Below are 23,437 nucleotides of genomic sequence, written 5' to 3' on the forward strand. Positions count from 1 at the left end.
ATGAATAAAAACTCCTGCGGTGACTTTAACCTGCACAACTGAGGCTTTGGCACCAGATGTCATGAACACAGTCCAGAGCCAAAGGCTGAAGCTTATCCAGAAAAATCACAAGAGTTTGAGGAACACGAGCCTCCACAGCAGATGTTTGGCCAATCGGGATATGTGGCTCATTAAAATGTGGATTATATTAACAAAACAAGAATGACTTATTGTGTGGTGCTCCAGATACACTGTAAAAACGCTGGGTTCCACACAGTTCCTTCATGTTGTCCCAATACAAATCCATTAAAATAACTTAATCGTTTTTACTAATTAAAGTGGATTGAACATAAAGCTGTTAAGATGCCAGTTAAGTTAAGATGATATTACGGTATAGTACAGTACAGTACAGTTCAGTACGCTTTTATGTCCATTTCCACTGTCAAAATTTACTAAGAATCGAACCGCACCCTATAATTTTTACCCTTTTCAAAAGGGTACCTAACAGTGGTGCTAGACGTGGAAGTTATTGTGCAGCTGAATGCTATTGGTTTACAGAGAAACGTCACTAGCGCATACAACAAGCCAGGAGAATGAGAACACAGGAAGTGCCACAGCCGAGACATTACACTGTAATAATATATTCATATAATAACAAGCCATGGTCGACACAAGCTCAAAAAAATCCTAAGAACTAAGCTAAGAAGAAGAACAGTATCTATACTGTTAATAAGGCCTAAATGTATGCTTTGGGTAATTTCTTTGTAATTGGTAACATATGTGTTCATATATGTTTTATTTATGTATTTATTATATATAACCCCCCCCCCCCCCCCCAAAAAAAAATGAAGAATTGTTGTTTCAACTCATTTAAATAAGTAGTTTAAACAAGCAGCAAAAGTAATTTTTGAGTGTACAGAAATCTCCTTAACAGTATATTTAATGGAAAACGAACAAAAGATGAACACTTTCTGCCCTGAATTATGACACAGCACCATTTTTAGAGCAGTTGTATAACCTCCTCGCAACTGTTTTTTTCCTCTACAAATGTGATTTCACAGTTAGTCATCTTTCAAATCAATCTTTATTTTTAACTGAACAAATCTTGAACCATGTCAGTGTCGTACATTATCTTGAATATAATAATCTGCATCTACTAACCTAATAAGGTTCATCCTAAAAACAATTAAATAAACACCTTTATTTTTCTGTTTCTTCTAGTCAATTCCTCTCAACATGGAAGCCTGTTTCTGACATGGAATTTAACTTCAAATTGTTTGCAATTCTGATATTTTAGAAAGCATATCGATTCATAATTGCCAACAAAATAAATTTGCAAGTGTGAGAAAAAGATTGCAAGTCATAAACTGAGTTATAAACTCAGATATAAACTCAAAACGTTAAGAAAGCACACTAAAAAATGGTATGAACAAAAAGTCATGATGGTTTTTGTAACGTTAACTTGTTCTAATAAGTAATTTTTTGTGTGTTTTTTTTTATTTAATTTAAGTTAATGTTTTGTACTTCATTTAAGTTGTGCAAGATTTGAGTTTTAGGTGAATTTAACTTTGCAATAACTTGTAGAATAATTTTTCAAAAAAAATTAAGACAGCAAACTTTTTTACAATACATATAAAGTTATATTTGCAATTAAATAAAGCAAACAATGTGAAAATTTTAAATAAAATGAATAAGATATGCAAGATATACACACATTGGCCACTTTATTAGGTACATCTAACTAGTATCGGGTTGAACCCCCTTTTGCCTTCAGAACTATTTTAATCCTTCGTGGTATAGATTCAACAAGGTACTGGAAATATTCCATATTTTGGCCCATATTGACAAGATAGCATCATGCAGTTGCTATGCGGCTGCACATCCATGATGTGAATCTCCCGTTTCACCACATCCCTAAGGTGCTCTATTGCATTGAGATTTGGTGACTGTGGAGGCCATTTGAGTACAGTGAACTCATTGTCATGTTCAAGAAACCAGCCTGAGATGATTCACACTTTGACAAGGCACGTTATCCTGCTGAAAGTAGCCATCAGAAGATGGGTACTGTGGTCATAAAGGGATGGACATGGTCAGCAACAATACTCAGGTAGGCTGTGGCATTGACACGATGCTCAATTGGTACTAATTGGCCAAAATGTGCCAAAGCAAATATCCCCCACAACATTACACCACCACCACCACCAGCATGCACCATTGATACAAGGCAGGATAGATCCACGCTTTCATGTTGTTGATGCCAAATTCTGACCCTACCATCCGAATGTCACAGCAGAAATTGAGATTCATCAGACCAGACAGCGTTTTTGCAATCTTCTATTGTCCAATTTTGGTGAGCCTGTGTGAATTGTAGCCTCAGTTTCCTGTTCTTAGCTGACAGGAGTGGCACCCAGTGTCTGCTACTGGAGCCCATCCGCCTCGTGTTGTGCATTCAGAGATGTTCATTTGCATACCTCAGTTGTACCAAGTGGCTATTTAAGTTACTGTTGCCTTTCTATCAGCTCGAACCAGTCTGGCCATTCTCCTCTGACCTCTGGCATCAACAAGGCATTTGCACACACAGAACTGCCTCTCACTGGATATTTTCTCTTTTCAGACCATTCTCTGTAAACCCTAGAGATGGCTGCGCGTAAATATCCTAGTAGATCAGCAGTTTCTGAAATACTCAGACCAGCCCATCTGGCACCAACTACAATGGAACGTTCAAAGTCAATTAAATCACCTTTCTTCCCCATTCTGATGCTGCCATGTGTTAACGAGCAGTTGAACAGGTGTACCTAATAAAGTGGCCGATGAGTGTAATTCAGAATTCTGAGCTTGCAATTCTGTCGTTATTCTCCCCTGATTGGTTGATGTTTTATATCTCATTTGTAAGGGAAGAACCATCTGAATATTGTGAAAGTAACTGAATTCAGAAGGAAAAAGTCAAAATTATGTTTATTTTTTTATAACTTTTTCATTTTTTGGTAGAAACTGGAGATTTTATTTATCTTTAAATAAAAAAATCAATACATAAAAATATCATAAATATGTTTCAAAAACTATATTAGCCATTGAGAAATTATAGTTTATATATATATATATATATATATATATATATATATATATATATATATATATATATAATTATTTTTTTCAGGGTTTTCACCTTTAATGTATAGGACAGTAGAGATTATTGACAGGAAAGCATGGTAAGCAGCGAGAGGGGAAGGATCAGCATAGGACTGCGTGGTGGTAATCGAACTCAGGTTGCCATGAACACCGGAGTGCATGTGTCGACGCACTGACCACTACACCATTGGCACAGACAGAAATGATAGTTTTTTTTGTTTTTTTTTTTGAATCAGGCATTGTAATTTTACCACTGAACACACCACAGAGAACTACTGTTAACCTGAAGCCAAAATGATAAATAACACAGTATATTTCATCTCTATTTGAGTCTGTATTCCATTCCTGTACTCCTCTAAACAATTATAAACTCTGTACTCCAGCACTTCTCACATTACCACTTCTTTAACATGCATCGCTTCGTCATATTCCCTAACTGTAAGTGTCTCTGGATAAAAGCATCTGCTTAATGAGTAAATGTACGTCTCAATCTGTTCCAAACACAAAGCAATCATTCGGCTTCAGAAGTTCTGGAATGTATAACGTACAAGGCATACCAACTAGTTTTATGGTGCTTTTTTTATTTTAGAGCTTGACGGGCTCGATCCTCATACATATTTCATTATGCTGAAAACACATTTGTTTTCTTTTGTAAAGGTTAGATTTGAAAAAGCATAACAGACTTTAAATGGTCAGAATTTTGGCAAGGATTGATCCCGCAGTCCCTCTAGTCACAAATGCGAGATATGTCAATATTATTGACATATACAATATACTATGTTTGCAATTTCAAGATATTAAATTTGCAATGTTGAAATTCCAAAAGACAAGACACTGCCGTTTTTGCCGTGCATCTCTCAATTTTGGGCTTTTAGATTTGAACTCTCTTTAAGTGTTTGTTGTTGTTTTCAGTCTAATATAAAGAAAACATCGAAAATACACATTTAAAGGTGCAGTAGGTGATTGTCTTCAGAAACATTTTTTGTTGAGCTGGTTGAAAGTCTTTTCACATTCTTCTAGTATGATTAAAGTAAATGATCTAAATGTATTTATATGTATTTTAATATTCTGGGTAAGACATGACACAAAAAATGTTTGTCCTATTAAAATTTGTCAGGCAGACAATTCCCATAATTCTGATAAGTGGCCCAAACTGTCTGTCAATAAATGTAGAACCATGCTACTTTGAAAATTCGGTCTGAAATAGAATGTAAGTATGGCTAAGTAATAAGTGTAATTCCTGAACGCCACCGACCAACCACTAAGCATACAGTACCGAGACCAGTCATCCTTGCATGCATGAATTATTGCACATTATAACATGTTTTGCTTGCTGCACAACTGAAAACGTGCTAGATATAATACAGTTTTTCATTCAGAATAGTAGTAACAGGTGAATGACATGATCCAGTGGGTCTCTGACATCTTTAGTTTGGGCGTTCATGATTTCAGATGTTTTGGACTGCAGTGGAGGGACTGTGTTTCAAAGATATTATACTAATAGATAGCATTTAGCGAGATCACCTACTGCACCTTTAAGTTTTTAACTTTTTGCATTATATTAAATTGTGTCTATATATTTCAATTGCAATCCATATTTTCCTTCAGCAACACTTCCTCCAAACTTCGAAAATGTATTCCTATCTGCATTGTGAAGGTTTATACAAAAGGATTCATGTATAATTTGCTTGATTGTATGCATTTTATCCAACGGAAAAAAAATCATTATCATATATTTTTCTGAATTGAGTGATAAACAGAAGTAATAAAGTAGAATTTTGATCGAAACAATGATGCAACCAGAAGTTGCAGAGATTGATTTTTTTCAGTATGTTGATGTATTTCCAACTGAAACGAAATATTGAGTTAAAGGGGCGGGACTTTTTTTTGCTCATAAAACTGCTCAAAAAAAGCGAGAGGTATTAATATGCAGTTGCTTTATGGAAGCTTTCACAAAAACAAAATGTAACCAAACAAAAATAACAATGTGAGCAAGCGAAATAAACATTGTACATTTGATTTTAAGTGGACTTTAAGTATAGTGTTTCAGAAAACTTTATACTTAAAATTAGTCTTTTGAACCCACAAATGAATATTCTGTTATTGTGTACTCAATACTCAACCTTCACTTCTTTCTTCTGTTAATAACAAAAGAAGACATTTCAAAAAATGTTCTAAACTGTGCCATTGACTTCCATAGTATTTGTTTTTACGTCTAACAATATTAATGGTTATTGGTTTCCAACATCCCTCAAAATATCTTCTTTTGTTTTCAACAGAAAACAAATAAACTCACTAAAGGTTTGGAACCACTTTAGGGTGAGTAAATAGTACATCGTTTTTATTTACTTATTTTTTGGGGGGGCATGGGGGGGGGGGGGGTGAACTAACCATTTAATGCAACCAATCGACTGGAAAAGTAATAATGATTACTATTAATATTTTAGTTTCACCCTGCTCACCCGCAGTTTCTTGCCTGAAATGCTTTCAAATAATACCATGGTAGTGTTCAGCATTATGGGCTGTTATCCAAAAATGGTTGATTGAAGTATATTGCTTTATTACCTGGGCTTTTGGAGGCCAGTTTCTCTGACTCTTTGGGTGTGCGGAACAGAACAGGTTCACTCGGAGGACTGGTGCCGCTCATGCTAATGGACTGAACATGGACAATGTACTCTGTGTCTTCCTCCAAATCCCATAATGCACATGAGCGAGTTGTGGTGTTCACTTCCTGGATGAATCGCAGCATGCGCACGTCCTTCTTCTAGAAAAATCAAAACAATAATCAAATAACGTACATCAGTGAGATTGTGAGGCTAGCAATAATAAGCGACGGTCAGATGTGTTTGATGCCACTTCCATTAAAGTCAACATGAAAACAAAAACACATGTCTTTTTAAAATACAATACACATTTATCGATAAATGTGCAGTAAGTTTGACACCCAGTGGTTGAACTAAGTATTGCACTCTTGATTCAAAACACATTTTCAGTCGGCCCCTCTTCTGACGACTCCACCTAAGTGCGGGCTGCCAGATTGACGACACCAACAGCAGTGTGCCTGAATATCGAGCCTCAAGGCTGATTTAAGTCGTGTTCTTAATAAAACCAACGGTGTGTGATAGAAGGAATATTTTCCATATTAAAATGTGTTTTGTCCAAACCAACACCTGGAATTTATATTGTAGAAACGTCTTTTCTTTCTTGCAGCTAAACAATAGAAAACTGACAATGATCACCTCAGGTACACCTCATGTGCTTTATTCAGTGTTAAATGTGTTGTTAGGGCATGGGATTACAATGTAACCTGCATGTCTAATGTTTACTTTTGTAATATTTATATTATTTGCTAAATAATAATCACCTCAGATGGAACTCTGAATCTGCTTCTCATTTTGGAGGCTGCTACTGTCCACCGGAGGTCAAATTTTCAGTCGTGATCACATGCTTTGAACATGCACCTGACAGAATGAATCAAATACGCAATTTTCCACCACGGCAACCCAGGGTGCTGAAATATAATTGGCTAAACTGGCATTGGGAGGGTAAAAGGGACCAAAACAAAGACAGATATTCCAGCATGTAATGCTCATTTTCAAAGCAGAATATCTGACTTCAGAGTTGTTTTTCAGATAAACAAGAATGTTCAATTAGCATGTTTCCTAAATATCTACAAGCATCTTATGGTATTTTTATGCTTTAGTAGAGTCAAAAACTTCCATACAACACCTTTAAGAAATTAATTAATTAATTTACTTTTATTATTATTGTTATTTTTGGCTTTGCCAAGTTTTAACAACTTAGAATACACTGAGGGTGCTTTCACACCTAGACATTTGTTTCGGAACATGGCTTGTTTCCCAGTTAGCACAGTTCGTTTGGCATATGTGAATCCAGCAATCGCGCTCAGAGCCGCACCAAATCAATCGGTCCGAGATCGCCTGAATGAGGTGGTCTTGACTTGACTTATACAGACTCTAGGGAGGATCAATATGTGTTTCACGTCGAATACGAAAGTAAAAGCATGCTGAAATATTACCTGTTTATTCGTTAGGAAAATTGACCGAACAGCAGTCTTGGTTTATCTGTTATTTCTCTCTATAATGTAAAGCCTATATTTGGTCACGATGTCTGTGGTGTGACCATTCAAAATAAAAGAGCATCATTCATTTTATTTTCAGCTTACTTCCTTTGTTGATCAGAGCTCGCCACAGCGGAATGAACTGCCAAGTCATCCAGTATATGTTTTACGAAGCGGATTCCCTTCCAGCCACTACCTGACACTGGAAAACACCCATACACTGTTGCATTTACACACATATACTACGACCAATTTAGCTCATTCAGTTCATCTATACTCGCATATCTTTGGACTGTGGGGGAAACTGGAGCACCCGGAAGAAACCCATGCCAACACGGGGAGAACATGCAAACTCCACAAAGAAATGCCAACTGACCCGGCCAGGGTTTGAACCAGCGACCTTCTTGCTATGATGCGATCGTGCTACCCACTGTGCCACCGTGGTGCCCAATCAAAGAAAAACAGTTGATGGAAACGCCAACATGCGCATGCGTTTTGAAAATACACATAAAAAACATATGCGCATAAGTAAGTAGGATAAACTTTTTATTCGATAAGAAAAATTGCACATAAACTACAATGGAAACACTTTTACCGAACGAATTCCAGTATGCGCATTAAAAAAGTCATGTGATTTTGTTATAAGAGATCATGTGACGATAATAATGTGTGTGAATAGACAAACCAGCAGGCTGAGCACACTGTAAAACATCTAAAGTATTGTTTTGGTCATTCTAAAACGCCTTAACTGTTTCAGTATTAGTGTTATTATATTATTAATAACCTCCAGAATCAAGAGCATCTGTGCGCCATGTCTTGTGCCTTCAAACGCCACCACGCGTTCACTTTGTGTCAGGATTGACTTCTGAGGTGCAGGTCATTTATTAAATTAAGAAAATGTTTAGTCAGCTTCTCTTATCGCAGCAAATTCCAATTTTACTGTTGATATTTGACGCCAGTTAATCATTTGACTTGTTGGATGAAAACGCTGCTTTATTCGCATGTCTTTTATGCAATATTCCAGTTTTGCACATAAGGTTAATTTACATTTTTTGGATGGAAACATAGCAATTGTAACCATTTTAATCCCTGTTAAAATCCCTGTAAACATTTTTTGAAGTTGAAATGGAAAAAATAAACAACATTTAATGCACTTTTTAATGCAATTAATAGTACAAATGCTGCTATTTTATTAATCTATCCTCTAAATGCGACACCATCAAAAGTATTAGTTTTAGCTCATCAATAAGCAATGTGTCTTATAGTGAATATATAGAAATGGGTCTAAAATTCTGTTTAATGTTGACTTTAATCTTCTGAAAGCGCAGAACAGATTTACAGCAGTAATAAAAACTGCAATCAGTGCAGTTCATTCTTAATGAATTCCCCCTGTAATTGTGAAAAGTGGCATAAGAAATTCATGAGAAGATAAAACACAAACACACACACACACATTCATGAACACCGCAGAAACTGTGTCTCGCTCAGTTTGATGACAAGCTGTAATGGCTTTGTACTCTAGCAGATGGTCACTGCAGTCCTTATTACAGAGGTCTCCACAGTGACTGCTTTCCTCAAATCTGCACACACACACACACACACGCTAATGCATGCATGCATAAAACATTTACAGAATGCTCAAGGCCACCTATCAAAAGCAAACCAGTCTGCATCGACACATAACTAACATGCTTACACAAGCATTCCTCCATCATATCGCCTCATTACGCTTGAGTTATGAGGTGATTTTCCCATGTTTTACACAAAACATTGACCATAAAATGATTTTATACCTGCTGGGTGATGGCAAACCCAATGACTGGGTCTCCCTCCAGAATGTCCCATGTCACAATCGCTGAGTTCCCCTCCAGTGCTTTGATGGTCACATTGAGCGGAGCTGATAAACTGTCTGAGGATGACAGGAAGAAGGAAAAAAGATATGAAGGGATAAAAGGTGCTGGTGTGACATCCAGTAAGATCTCTGTCGCTTTATAGGTTCATATTTATAATGAAGAATATATTTGGACATTTGCAAATATGAGCACCTGAAAAATAAAAAGTACACACTAATAGCTAATATTGAACACAACACACAGCACTTTAGGATATGAATTGATTCCATACAGCAAACAAATGATTCATTTCGCAATTAAAGGGCATCAAGGTTACCCCTTTTTTCAGATTTAATATAAGTGTTTTGCATCTCCAGAATGTGTCTGTAAAGTTTCAGCTCAAAACACCCATCAGAGTTTTTATTATACCTTTTATAAGCTTCTTTTATATACCTTTTTGAATCAGGTTGCAGTTTTGTTGTACTGCGCCTTTAAGGCTAGTCCTCCCCGCCCACCGTTTCTACGTGCCTTTCTGCGTGTCTCAATCTCCTCCCTCGGCTGATTCAGACAACAGACAGACATAAAGGAAGAAGATCTCACGTAACGTTTGTGAGAAATACTACAGTAAGAACTTTACCAATGAGTATTTGAATGCATTTATTGTGGATTTGCAACAATGAGTCACACACAATGTCGTTACAAAGTTCACGCGCACACACACATACACAGCACAGACACACCCACACACAGACAGCGAACTCGTTTAGCTTTGCACTCTTTTTCCATGCAAATGTGACAGGATGCAGGTTAATCTCCACTGCTGTATGGATATCTGTTATGTTAATGTGCAAAATAAACCTGATTAAACGTCCACAATCCGGGATTGAAGCGTCTACTTTTATAATTGTTCTGACACACAGCTGTGGTGATAAAGTAAAGCTGAAGTGAATCACTGTAATTCATTACACACGTGCTCTGTTTTAAAACATTTGTAAAACTCACTCTTGATCACATTTGATGATCATTGATGATCCTAGCGAACTGAACAGACCTTTTCCCGGCTGCTTTGCGCACGTCCTCTCTTGTTAGTATGAGTATACATGTGACTACTGGGACATGTTAATACGCAGATGTCAATCAATTTGGTGGGCGGGGGGACCGCACTCCTGCGTCAAGTTGCGGTCAATCTAAAAACCGCTCCAATTGGTCCACCATTTTTATGTTGTTAAATTGAAAATAAAAAAGGACTGTGTGTTTTATATCACCCCAATATGACAGCCTATACACTATACCTACACACATGTCTGTCCGAACAGCTTGAAAAATAGATTTTTCACCATGGGTGCCCTTTAAATCATTCACAAAATAATTATTTAATATAATTAATTTGTTTAATGTTAATAGTTTTGTGTCCCACTTTATATTGGGTGGCTTTCACTAACATTGTACTTAAGATTGATTAAATACCTGCATGTATTTACATCTTTAATTAATTTCTGTAATTATTACAGCTGTAATTACACTGTGGATTATCCCTTGCACCTTAACCCACCCTTAAACCTTCCCATACCATCAAACTTGTCTCTAATCATACCTGTATCCCACCGCAAGAGCACCAGAAGTGCTCTGCAATACGTTATAAACACAGTAAGTACATTGTATTTATTTGTTTGATGCAAGCACATAGTAGTTAAGGCCACCTAATATAAAGTCCCAATTGTAACAGCACTGAACCTTTATAAAGATCCAAATAGCACAATGGCAAAGCAGATAAGTTTGACCATTAACTACTAAATGCATACACTGATAAGGTATTCAATTGTTCAAATTTATTTTAGGGTAAGTGGTTACAAACAATTTATATGGTCTGAATTGAAACAAACAAATACAACTGATTAAAGTTCAACTTAATTTGTTTGTTTAAATTCAGTGCATGTAAATAGTTTCCAACCCCTTACCTTTTTATAAAATTTTATAAATCCAATTTATTTATTTTTTTCTGTGTACTGCCACCCAAAAAATTCTGTGTATGAAAGATTCACAATTGGGAGATCATCTGCTCGTCCTGCTTGTTTTCTGTCGATTGTAAAAGAATGAATTGTTCAGTTTTGTTCTTAAAGTGTAATTTAAATTAAATAAAATCTGCCATGCCCATGTGAGAATGCTAAAGATGAATACATATCATTCAGTCATGAAAGTCTATGGTGCAGACGCACAAGCTGATGAGACTGATGCGCAATGAGGTTACGTTGAATAGTGAGATAACTGTAGCAAATGATCAGTTTCTGTGAAAAGCCTCCACCTTTTCACGCACCACCAGATCTGCTTTGGGATTTCTGAATGACATATCCATTATTCATTATCTTAATGTGCTTTTCCACTGCATGGAATGGCACTTTGGTTTGATACGGCTCACTTCTGAAGGCTTTTCCACTGTATTCGGTTTCTAGTACAGAGTACTTTTTATATTACCTCGTGTGAGTTTCCAAATGAGCCATACCATTACCAAAATGTGACATACACAGCACTGATCACCGATCAGCACTGAAAGAAAAACATTCAAAATGGCAGCATTGTGGTCAGTAGAAGAGGTCCAGATGTTCTTCTCAGTGTAGTGGAGGTGTGGATGGGATGGAAGTCACCGCAGTAGAGGCATAGCAACTATAGTGATAATGTCACCCAGTTTAAAGGGCTCATGAAATTAAAATAAAGGTTTTTTAGATGTTAATATCATTATTATTAGTATAGTTTTTAGTATATCTATAAGCTATTACACACTAAAACAGTTACAAAATTCAACTTTAGGAGATTTAAAATCCATTTAAACATGTAAAGCTTGAAGTTTGCTTAAACGTATCAACAGTTTTATTCACATCAACTCATACTACAGCTTCTCATCAAATCTTGCTTAACATTTGATGCGCTTGAGCTCATCCTCTCTCACTGGCAGAGTGGTGATAAAAATAAAAAACGCTATTGGCTGTTTCTTTTTAGGGGAGGAGCTACACTATGTCCCACTCTCTCCTCATGTTTTGCTTGAGATTACGTCACCAGCCACAAACCTCACTGCACGTCACTAATAAGTGCATAGTATAAAAGTGCATAGTGTGTCATTTGGGACACAACTATAGTGTTGCTAAATGATTGCTATAGCATTTGAAGCACTGTTATCATGGTTACCTTGTTAATTTGCCTGATCTTCATAGGCAATCTTGAATTGCTTTGAATTGAATTGATGATGTAAACACAAATGTATTTTTAGCCCAAATACATCATTCTGTGTAGGTTCATTCTCTGTTATGTCATTCTGTCTTTTTTACCGATGCTGAAGAGAGCAGTGTGGTTTGGCTGATGGAAATGCTCTGATGCTCAGCTCCGTGCTTGCTCTAGATCAATATTTCCACTGCTCTTTACTTTTATTTACTGTGTGGGAGCTTTTAGATGGTTATCTGAACCAGCCTCTTTGTCTTTGATGGTCATCAAACAAAAGAAAATGGCCTGGCAGAGTCTAGAGTACACAAAGCCAGCAGTCGTTCGCCCATTGGGCATTTTGTTCATGAGTTAAATGGAAATTTTGTGACGACTGCAGAAGTTGTGCTGTGTGTCATCTCATGTCAGAACGATAATGTGCCAATGCATAAATCGGTGCGTGAAGATCGAATCATCAGTAATGTTTGTTGACTACAGAGTGAAATGGCTGTCTGCTTGGCATCATCCATCACAATGTAACAAATTCACACCCTGCAGGTGGGAAATAATGCATTTACAGGGGGGGCGACAGACAGAGAAAGCCAGCCATCCCTGAGGACACAATATGTCCCCCACAGGGCAGGATGTGTTTGGAACAGTCATACATTACACTTTAAATAGGTGAGTAATGTAAGATGTATTTAGAAACATACCTCTGTATAATTTATTGATGCCTTTGGGGTGTTTGTTCACATACCAGAATTCATAGTTTATAAAATGTTGTATACTGTAGATCAGGGGTGGGCAAACTCGGTCCTGGAGGGCCGATGTCCTGCACAGTTTAGCTCAAATTATAATCCAAACACACCTGCTTTTAGATTTCTGGTGATCTTGAAGACACTGATTAGCTTGTTCAGGTGTGTTTGATTAATGTTGGAGCTGAACTGTGCAGGACACCGGCCCTCCAGGACCGAGTTTGCCCACCCCTGCTGTAGATGTTGGAAAGTCTATCCTCAATTGCTCATTCTCACCTTCATATACCAAAAGCTATACAACAAGCGACATTAATTGTTGATTTTCACACAACTTGTGCAATATTCCACATTTGTGCAGTGTTGTTACTAAAGGAACACTCCACTTGTTTTTAGAAATAGGCTCGTTTTGCAAGTTTTCTAGAGTTAAACAGTTGATTTTTATATTTTTGATTCCATTCAGCATATCTCCAGGTCCGGGAGCACTTTTAGCTTAGCTTAGCATAAATCATTGAATTGGGTTAGACCACTAGCATCTCGGTGATAATCTTCCTATTTAAAGATTGACTATTCTGTAATTACTTCATGTACTAAGATTGACATTGATGTTTGGCAGTGCATTCATTAATAATAATTCCTTACATTTATATAGTGCTTTTCTGCACACTCAAAGCGCTTTACACATTTTTGGGGGAATCACCTCATCCACCACCAGTGTGCAGCATCCACCTGGATGACATGACGGCAGCCATTTTGTGCCAGACCGCACATCACACACCAGCTGATTGGTGGAGAGGAGACAGAGTGATGAAACCAATAATGATATGGGGATGGTTAGGAGGCCATGATGGACAGAGACCTGTGGGCAAATTTGGCCAGGATCCTGGGGTAAACCCCTACTATTCTTTTTCGAAGGACATCCTGGGATTTATAACAACCACAGAGAGTCAAATCCTCGGTTTAATGTTTACCGAAAGACAGTGCTCGCTAAGCAGTATAGAGTCCCCATCAATATACTGGGCAACCATGTGAGAGTTGCAGAGAGCTAGCTGCCGACAGTTACCGAGCAGGGGAGTATTTTCAGGTGCTGCATAATATCATTTCACCTTTCTGCAGCCATGGCACACCAGCAAAATTCTCTGATTATTAAGCCAAATGAGAGTAGTTCCTAGCTGTATCAACCTAGTAAATTCAACTTTTCATTTTCCTTTGGCCTTAGTACATGATATAACTACAAGCTTTAAATAGAAAAATTATCAAAACTCTTAAATTTCTAACACTAATGGTTTAATCCAATTCAATGATTTATGCTAAGCTAAACTAAAATTGCTCCCTATCAGACAAAAGAAAGAAAGTGGAGTGTTCTTTTAACCTAAATTAAAACATTTTTAAATAAAATAAATGTTAAATGAAAGTCTTCAACTTAAATGCAAATTGCAAGTACTGACTTGACTGCTAATCTATATAACTAAAATAAGAAACAGATCCAAATAGAAAACTTGGCTTATGCTAATAAATGACAACACTGCACATTTTATTACGCTAATACATTGTTTTAATAATGTGAATGTCTCAATACAGCACACAAGTATACTTTTATGTAACTGAATGGCTTTTTTAACTTGTGGCGACTCCATTATATGACAAAGAGCAGCTAAAGTTGTATTTTTTGGCTTCCATTAAATAAAGAAATAACATAAGGTTTAAAATGTTTTAATTTTTAAAGTTGAAGTATTTGGGTGGCTCAGTGGTTACCACTGTCACCTCACAGCAAGAAGGTTCGAATCCCGGCTGGGTCAGTTAACATTTCGGTGTGGAGTTTGCATGTTCTCCCCGTGTTGGTGCGGGTTTTTTCCGGGTGCTCCAGTTTTCCCCACAGTGCAAAGACATGCGGTATAGGTGAATTGAGTAAACTAAATTAGCCATAGTGTGTGTGTGTGTGTGTGTATGTGTGTGTGTGTGTGTGTGTGTGTGTGTGTGTGTGTGTGTGTGTGTGTGTGTGTGTGTGAATGAGCGTGTATGGGTGTTTCCCAGTTCTGGGTTGCAGCTGGAAGTGCATCTGCTGCGTAAAACATATGCTGGAATAGTTGGTGGCCTATTCCACTGTGGCGACCTCTGAAATAGACTACGCTGAAGAAAAATGAGTGAAGGAAGTATTTTTCCCATAAAACAAAAATATCATCAAGCTATATATGGGTTAATTTTAAAAGTATTTATGAAACCAATTTGGTTAAACAAAGCATTTCTTAAGCTATTCCTTTAAGTACTATGTGTGCCACAGAAGTTATCCACTTTATTTTTAAGGATGGGATGTGTTTTGTAATTTTCTTTTTGATTTTTTCCAAAAATCCTCAACACCAGGGCTTCACCTAATACTTCCTGGCATTTGCTTTCAACTTAAATTATCCTCTTATAAATAAAGAAGGTCAGGCTGTCTTAAATATACCATTTTTGTTACCATCACTGAACATTTGAGGTGTCAGACATGATGTTAACACATACAGTGCTTTAATGTTAACCCAGGTTGGTCTGAGGATGTTCAGTCTTTTGGATCCCATCGGTGGGTATAATGACTGTTCTCATGAGACTCATGGGAATGTTCTATAGGTCCTTGGCTCTCAGCCAGACACCAAACCTAAAGTGTATTAGTGTGTCGGTGGAGACAAACGTGTTCTGAATGTACTGTATAGACTCTAAGGGCATTAGTTTAACTAGCAATCTTGCGATGAGTGCAGCTTACAAACAATATCCACTAGAAAAGTTCATTTAATTACATTTTCAAAACGTCACACTGAACTCACAATCAGACTTGTATGAAAGTGTGTTTCTGTCATGGAGTGAAGAATTTAAACGTTTATGAAGATTCTATGTTGCAGTTCTATGTTTGTCATTTTTAAGGTTTTTTTAATTCCCCCAAAAATGATGTGAAAGATTTACACAGAACTCTGAGCAAAAGCAAACAAGATTGTTAAACATACAATTGTGACAAAAAAAAAGAGAGATTGGCTTACAGTATCACAATTTGGAGTCAAGTCAAAAAATCAAGATAATTTTTTTTAAGAAGGTGTTTACATAACATCTCAGAACAAGGCAGCAAACGTTTTATGCATTTTAACCATTAGAACTAAAGAGTTTCAAAGTGCCACCGTGGGCTATTGCCTCATTCACACTAGCAGCGACCACATACAGAAACTGCCTGTCATTCTGGGAGGCAATCTGCTACAAACGTAGGTCTGTGTAGGTCTACAGCACTGAGAATACAACCAGCCACTGCAGGAGCTGAGAGAGGATCACTTGACTTCTACTGGTGCTCCTACTGTCTATCACTTAAGTCGCTTTTCATTTGCAAAAAGTTGAAGGATCCCCAACTTTGTTGCATCACCCATTTGACTGCCAATAATAGCTGTTGCTTGTGTAGACGGAGGTCGCCAGAACTCACTCTCAGTTAAAATAAAAGGGCGCTTGTCGCTTTGCCACTGCAAGCCACTCCTAGTTTGAATGAGGCTTAAAGCAGGTCGCACACCAGATGGTCCACTCAGTGCCACGACACGGCACGCTCATTACAGTTGGAAGTATCGCACACCAGACGTGTACATTCGCATGTTATTTAAAATGAAACTGTTCAGATGGCGCTCTGAACAGCACGGGAGAAATATGAACAGTGTCGTGAGTCGTAGCTGGGCGCCGCGGACAGCCGGCGACTTGTGGTGCTGGTCTGCGTACCCTGATAGAAATCTATGTTTAGAATTCTAAAATGCATGGCACTGCGTGGCACGGCATGTGGCTGAGCGGTGCATCCATTTTGCAAGGGTGCACGGTGAAATCAAAGTTGGTGCTGTGAATGTTAAAGAGCATCACCTGTGCACCCCAGAATTTTTGAGTACTACATTGGAGCTAAAAGATGGAGCAACAACAATAGTAGACCATGGTTATGTCCATGTGGCAGTTCTTCATGCCATGTTATATTTGTTTATGTTGCTATTAGGGTTTATGTTCTTCCCTCAACTATGAACTTTGCTACATTAGTGTGGAAACCGAGGAGAAGGAGTGACACACTTCGGTGATCCCTTACTACTCTCAGAGATTGTGGATTTGTTAGCATAACGGGCTAAGCAGAATGTGCCACAGTGTCTGCCTGTGATGGTGGAGCTTAAACATGGCCTGTTGTGTTTAGGAGAAGGAGGGACACACTTCGGAGATCCCTAACTACTATTGGAGATTGTGGTTCCGGCAGCATAAAAAACTAAGCAGGAACTTCCCTTGGGACTGCCTGCAATGGTGGAGCTGCAGCAAGTGATTGAATGGCCTATTGTCTTCAGGAGAAGGAGGGACACACTTCGGAGATCCCTCACTACTATCTGAGATTGCGGTTCTGGCAGCATAAAGAACTAAGTAAAATCTGCCACTGGGACTGTCTGTGATGGTGGAGCTTGAGGGAGGGACTGAATGGCCTGTTGTCTTCAGGAGAAGAAGGAACACACTTCGGAGATCCCTCACTACTATCAGAGATTGTGGTTCTGGCAGCATAAAGAACTAAGCTGAATCTGCCACTGGGACTGTCTGTGATGGTGAAGTTTAGGGTATGGATTGAATGGCCTGTTGTCTTCAGGAGGAAGAGGGGCACACTTTGGAGATTCTTCACTTTTATCGGAGATTGTGATTCTGGCTGGAAAAAGGACTAAGCAGAATCTTTCACTGGGACTGCTTGTGATGGTGATGCTGGACCAAGAGATTGAATGGCCGGTTGTCTTCTACCATGATAGAAAGCAGAGAGGGAAGGAAGGGTCTTGTGAAGTGCTTTGAAATCCACGGTTTGTTCAATGTTTGACGTAATTTCATCAGAACATAAAGACAGGATGGGACATACCAGTCCCCCTTTTTCAAGAACAGTCAATTGCGTTCTGTTTCTATCAAAGCTCTGCCAGTCAAGTAGTTAAGCTCTAACGCATCAGATTCAAGACAGCCACAGTCTAATAACAGTGTTGAGTCTGATTGATCGTCTCTCTGCTTTGAATTAAACCTTCAGTGTAATTCAAACGGGGCTGATATGTTTTGTGGTTAATGTAAACTCGCATATATGATACGCTCTGTGCTGCCATCTCTCTGGGATAAAGTTGACCATGTACCTGCATGCTGGGGTGGAGCAAACTGGAAGCTATGGATGTTTGTATCTTCTTAATGTTCAAATTAAGACTAAAACGTATTGATACTAACACCTAAAAAAACTTACCCCAAAAACTTATTTAAAAAAAGAATGACACCTCTGATTATTGTAGTCTATCTGCTTCTCCCTTATCCAAGGGAAACATAGTCATTGGATCTGGTTCATATCCAGGCCAGGGCTCTCATTTATAAATGTAGCGTAGGCACAAGACAGTGGCGGAAATGTGCGTATGCCACTTCCCACACACAAGTTGTGATCCATAAAACAAACTTGTCGAAAGAATGTGCTTAGTTCTAAGTAAACTCTAAGTAAACATATTTAACTTAAATACAGACTTAATTGCACCACTTTAAGTCATCATATGAGCCATAATCATTAATAAATAAATGTAAATGAATTCTGGTGTGCGTTCACTCTAAGGAAGGTTTCTACACAAACTTTATAAATCAGACCCTAAATGACTGACGTGCCCTGAGGATGATGCCGACACAATTCCACATGGTCAGAGGGGACATTGATGACCACAGTATTGTTTCTCAGCTAATAATCTCGAATATGGGACAATCTTCTTAGACCCTAGATGGCTTAAACACACACCACCCAGAAGCAGCTGGGATCTGCAACTCTACCAAGAAGGATGCTCATTAAATGTCACCGATAAGTCGTCTACCTCTGGCTAGACTGCAGCTCTGCCTCTTTATTAGTTTGGCCAGAAGAAAACAGCGTTCTTGCCTCTCCCTGACTGAGACTGGTTTCTCCCAAGGTGTTTGGGTTCCTTGCCACTGTCACCTTTGCCTTCATTATTTGAGGAAGTTAGAGCTGCCCTACAGTCAATCACATCCTTCAACAATGACATTCGTATTGAACTGAACTGAACTGAACCACTAACAAAACTGGAACAATACCAAAATTCAGCTGAACTAAATGTGTTTGATACATCACACTTGTTTCACAATGATGAAACTTAATACCTGATTTATTGTTATTATTTTCGCCTGTTCATCCCTGTAAACCTGCTTTAAAACAATATGAATTGTGCAGAAGCTATGAATCTGGAGGAGAAGCAAGCCATTTTTATCCTTTTCTCCATTCTCTCTCTCACCTCTATTCCATCTCTTCATCGTTTTACCTAACTTTGGCCTTCAGGTTATATTCTTCACAATGGTGAGTTAACATTTTACAATTCTTTTACATCTGAACATTTGTATCTGGGCATTTTTAGCTTTATATTTTAATAATTTAAGGATGTTTTTAAGAAAGCAAATGTTTTAAGAATGATTTTAAGGGAGCAATTCATTCAATTTGTTTGTCCTATGGCTGAAACATCTTTCCATAGATTTCCTCTTCACCCTTGTAGGAAGCTGGAGCATTCTAGAAGTCTGGTTGTTGAATAGTGGGCAGTCGTGTGGGCAGCGGCGGTCTAGTGATACTCATTACCTAAACCTGCGGCCGTGATTTAGAGAGCCTTGGCAATGAGGTGAATCTCCCAAGTTTTGCTTGACTCTCCTCAGTCCCTGGGCATGGCAGTCCTTGTAAATATGTAGCCTAGCACTGCTGTCCCACAGCAAGCCTGGGTGGGATATATATTGCGGTAAGTTTTGGCCTGGAGCTGTGCCTTTGTCACAGTGTATGAACAGTATCCTGAAGCTCATTTGATGAGTAAAAGTTGTGATGCGGTTTAGTTTCTGAGTAAATTTGTTCTGACTAGATTGTTGAAGCTTTAGCTTTTAAAATCATATCATGAATCAGAATTTGGTAAAAAAATAAACATACTGTTATTGTTTCTCTTTCTGTCACAGAGTTTTGTTTGTCTCTCATTGTTTTCTCTTTCCTTTTGTTGTCTTTGTTTCGAAGTATGTTTTTATTTGTTGCCTTATTTACTGATTGACCTCACCTGTTCACCATTTAGCTTGTTAGTTTGGACTGTGTACCGCGTTGGTTGTATCCGTAATTGCCCCATACCCTAAAAATAGTGCACTGTTTGGTAGAGCAGTCATTTCTAGTGGTGTCCGAAACCATAGTGGACATTATGAAGTGCACTCAATCAACCCCACAATGCACAGCAACAACCAGTCTACAGTCTATGGCTGTTTCTCAATTCCAAGAACGCAGAGAACGGACTTGCGTTCTTGTGATGACCGGTCTTGTGATGACCAGAGAATGCGTCCTGTAAGAAATGAGATGCTGCGTTCTTCCTGATGGTCACGTGACCTTCACGCATTTTACATGGAAAATAATTTCAACATTACAGCATTCATACAATGATATATTGTTTTTCCCCTTTTCAAAATAAAGTTTCAAAATAAATATCATTTAATAAAAGTAATGTTTGTATTGACCTTAATCTGCAATGTGGATGTGCGCTTGTTTTTGCGATTGTTTTAGAACTTCCAATTCAGACACCTAATTCCCTATAAGACATGGCAGAAAACAATCAAACTACTAGCTCTACAAACAAGTGTGTTCATGACTATACATAAAAAGCAGAATAATATAATAAGAAGATATCAGTTTGGGCGTCAAGGTGGCGCAGTGGGTAGCACGATCGCCTCACAGCAAGAAGGTCGCTGGTTCGAGCCCTGGCTGGGTCAGTTGGCATTTCTGTGAGGAGTTTGCTTGTTCTCCCTGTGTTGGCGTGGGTATCCTTTGGGTGCTCCGGTTTCCCCCACAGTCCAAACGCATGCGGTATAGGTGGATTGAATAAGCTAAATTGGCCGTAGTGTATGTGTGTGAATGCAAGAGTGTATGGGTGTTTCCCAGTGTTGGGTTGTAGCTCGAAGGGCATCAGCTGTGTAAAATAAATGCTGGATAAGTTGGCGGTTCATTCCACTGTGGTGACCCCTGATTAATAAAGGGACTAAGCCTAAAAGAAAATGAATGAATGAATGAATGAATGAATATCAGTTGGCTAAATGAAGCAGCATAACGAGCTGTTATCTAAATATCAGGGGAAGGGAATGAGACCGGAAGTGTTGAGCCAAAAAGATTCCAATGGTTGCGCCTGCTTGTACAACAAGAATAAGGTCAATAGATGACAGAACTCAAAAGCCTCACTGCTAATAGACAGCTCACTAAGAGTTAAATAACTCTCACAGGGTCTGACCAAAAAGTCTTAACTGTCTGAGGGATTTATCAAACAGCAAAGCACACTACTTTTTTTTCCTATTTAAAGCTCAAATTCACTCTCTCATTTCATTCACTCCTTCAAGTGGACTACACCAGTGGACTAATGTAGGGAATAGAGAATGAAGCTATATAGTGAATGATTTCAGATACAGCATACAGCCTTTCTCTTCATTTTGGCCTGGTTTGGTTTGGTTGCACATACTGTAGTGCTTTTGAATGTATTCAAGTATTTTACATCTGATCTGTATTGCCTCATTTCTTTTCCTTATCCTGCACAGGGCAGACTGATTTTACAGCATTTCATTGCTCATGATATGAATACTGATATGAATACTGTGTTGATGATATATTGATGAATTATAAAACATATGCCACCATTAAACATGAAGCGTTTAACTGCTCAAAACGCCTCTCATGATAATCAATATTGAAAACAGTTGTGATGCCTGTGCCTAATATTTTTTGAGGAATCGATTAATGTTTTTTAACAAGTGTTTTTATTAGTTTTACATTTTTCAATAATTACCAAACAACACAACAACAGTAAAAAACATTACACTGAATAAGCATGATAATACAAAGAAAATAATAGTAATAATAATAATTAAACAAATTAAATTAAATTTAAAATAAAATATAAGTTATTATTGAAAAACTATTAGGGCATGTAAATGTTTTCAATGAAAATACAAAGAGGCAGTCAATAGGGGTAGTGAGCATAATAAGCATTACACTGCTGCTCAGAATCCACATTATATTGGTCCAGGTGATCAACGGCTGCCATATATTGTAAAACGTATCAAGATTATCAATAACTCCATAACGTACTCTTTCCAAGTGCAATATTTGAGTGAGATAAGTTAACCATGTCTTAAATTGAGGAATAGAATCAGATTTTTTTAGAATAGGAATCAATTCATGTTTTTTTAAGATTAATTGGTGAATAGAAATTGAAAAGAGCAGTATTCATGTGAAATAGAAACCTTTTGTAATGTTAAACGCTTTTGATAAAATTTCTGAATTTACCTGAACACAATCCTTTTACTTTTCTCTTTCGTTCTGTGTGTGTGTGGGCCTGGGTGTTTGTGTGTGCTTGACAACATGTCCCCTCAAGTATAGCAATACTAGTAAATTTAGGCACTTTTTTTGGTCCCCATAAGTTAAATGGCTCAATAAATAAATCACACACAATATATTATAGTGAAAATGTAAAAATGAAGGATTTTGTTTCCTTTAAGGGTTGAGTTTAATTGTAAGGGGATAGAATATACAGTCTTTACAGTACAAAAATCTTTATGCCTATGGGAAGTCCCCATGAAGATAACTGTACCAATGTGTGTGTGTGTGTGTGTATGTGTGTGTGGTAGGGCTGCACAATATATTGTTTCAGCATCGATATCGCAATGTGATCATTCACAATAGTTGCATCAGGATTTGCAATGCAAGATTGTATTATAATTTATCAATTACATGTGTTTTTGAGGCCTGTGTAACATTATTAACTTTATTATTGATTCATTTTATTGAATTGTTACAATTTTCATTATTCAATTACTGTTCCTAAATACTGCTAGATGACTAACTTTTTCTTTATCTATGCTTTTAATATGTTTGTTAGACTTTATGCAGAGCTATTTGAGTCTTCTGTTGAAATTAATTGTATTCATATTGCAATATTTATCGCAGAATAACAAAATATCGCAATGCTAGATTTTTCCAATATCGTGTAGCTCTAATGTGTGGTGCATGCGTTCTTGCCTCCACTTTGTCTTTAATTGGAAAATCTATAAAAAAGGTGCAGATAAAAAAGGTTGACTTTCAGTGTCAGAGATGAACTTGTACTGTGATCACTATTAGCTTTATTATATGTAAAAACAATCTACTGTCCATTATATTAGTCAAAGTCTACTGCAGGTCCTTATTTAGATGAAGTAAATGTTTGTGTTAGTCTGCAGTCATTTACCTTGTGGAGACAGCCAATGGTCCCCACAAGGAAAACAGCTTATTAAACGTACTAAATCATGCTTGAATGGAAGTCTAAAAAAACATCGAATGGTTTCTGTGTGAGTTTGGGAATATAAAATACCATTACTTCAGCATAAAAATAATGGAATTCAAAAAAAGTCCCTAAAGTGACAGGAATTTGTGAGGAAAACTGGCAACTCAAACCAAGTTTCATTATTTC

At 37.6% G+C, this 23,437-nt stretch overlaps 1 protein-coding gene across 1 annotated transcript in view; it reads right to left on the minus strand.

Moving 5' to 3' along the window:
• Positions 1-23,437, minus strand: part of fndc5b (fibronectin type III domain containing 5b) — a 46,828-nt gene that overhangs the window by 15,004 nt on the left and 8,387 nt on the right. Inside the window, exons 2-3 of the mRNA XM_056480055.1 lie at positions 8,983-9,098; positions 5,674-5,872 (exon numbers count right to left, since the gene is read on the minus strand). Coding sequence (XP_056336030.1) covers positions 5,674-5,872; positions 8,983-9,098 — 315 coding nt within the window. The remainder of the gene's footprint in view (positions 1-5,673; positions 5,873-8,982; positions 9,099-23,437) is intronic.

This window comes from Danio aesculapii, chromosome 19, assembly GCF_903798145.1.
Source record: "Danio aesculapii chromosome 19, fDanAes4.1, whole genome shotgun sequence".
NCBI classification, from domain to species: domain Eukaryota; kingdom Metazoa; phylum Chordata; class Actinopteri; order Cypriniformes; family Danionidae; genus Danio; species Danio aesculapii.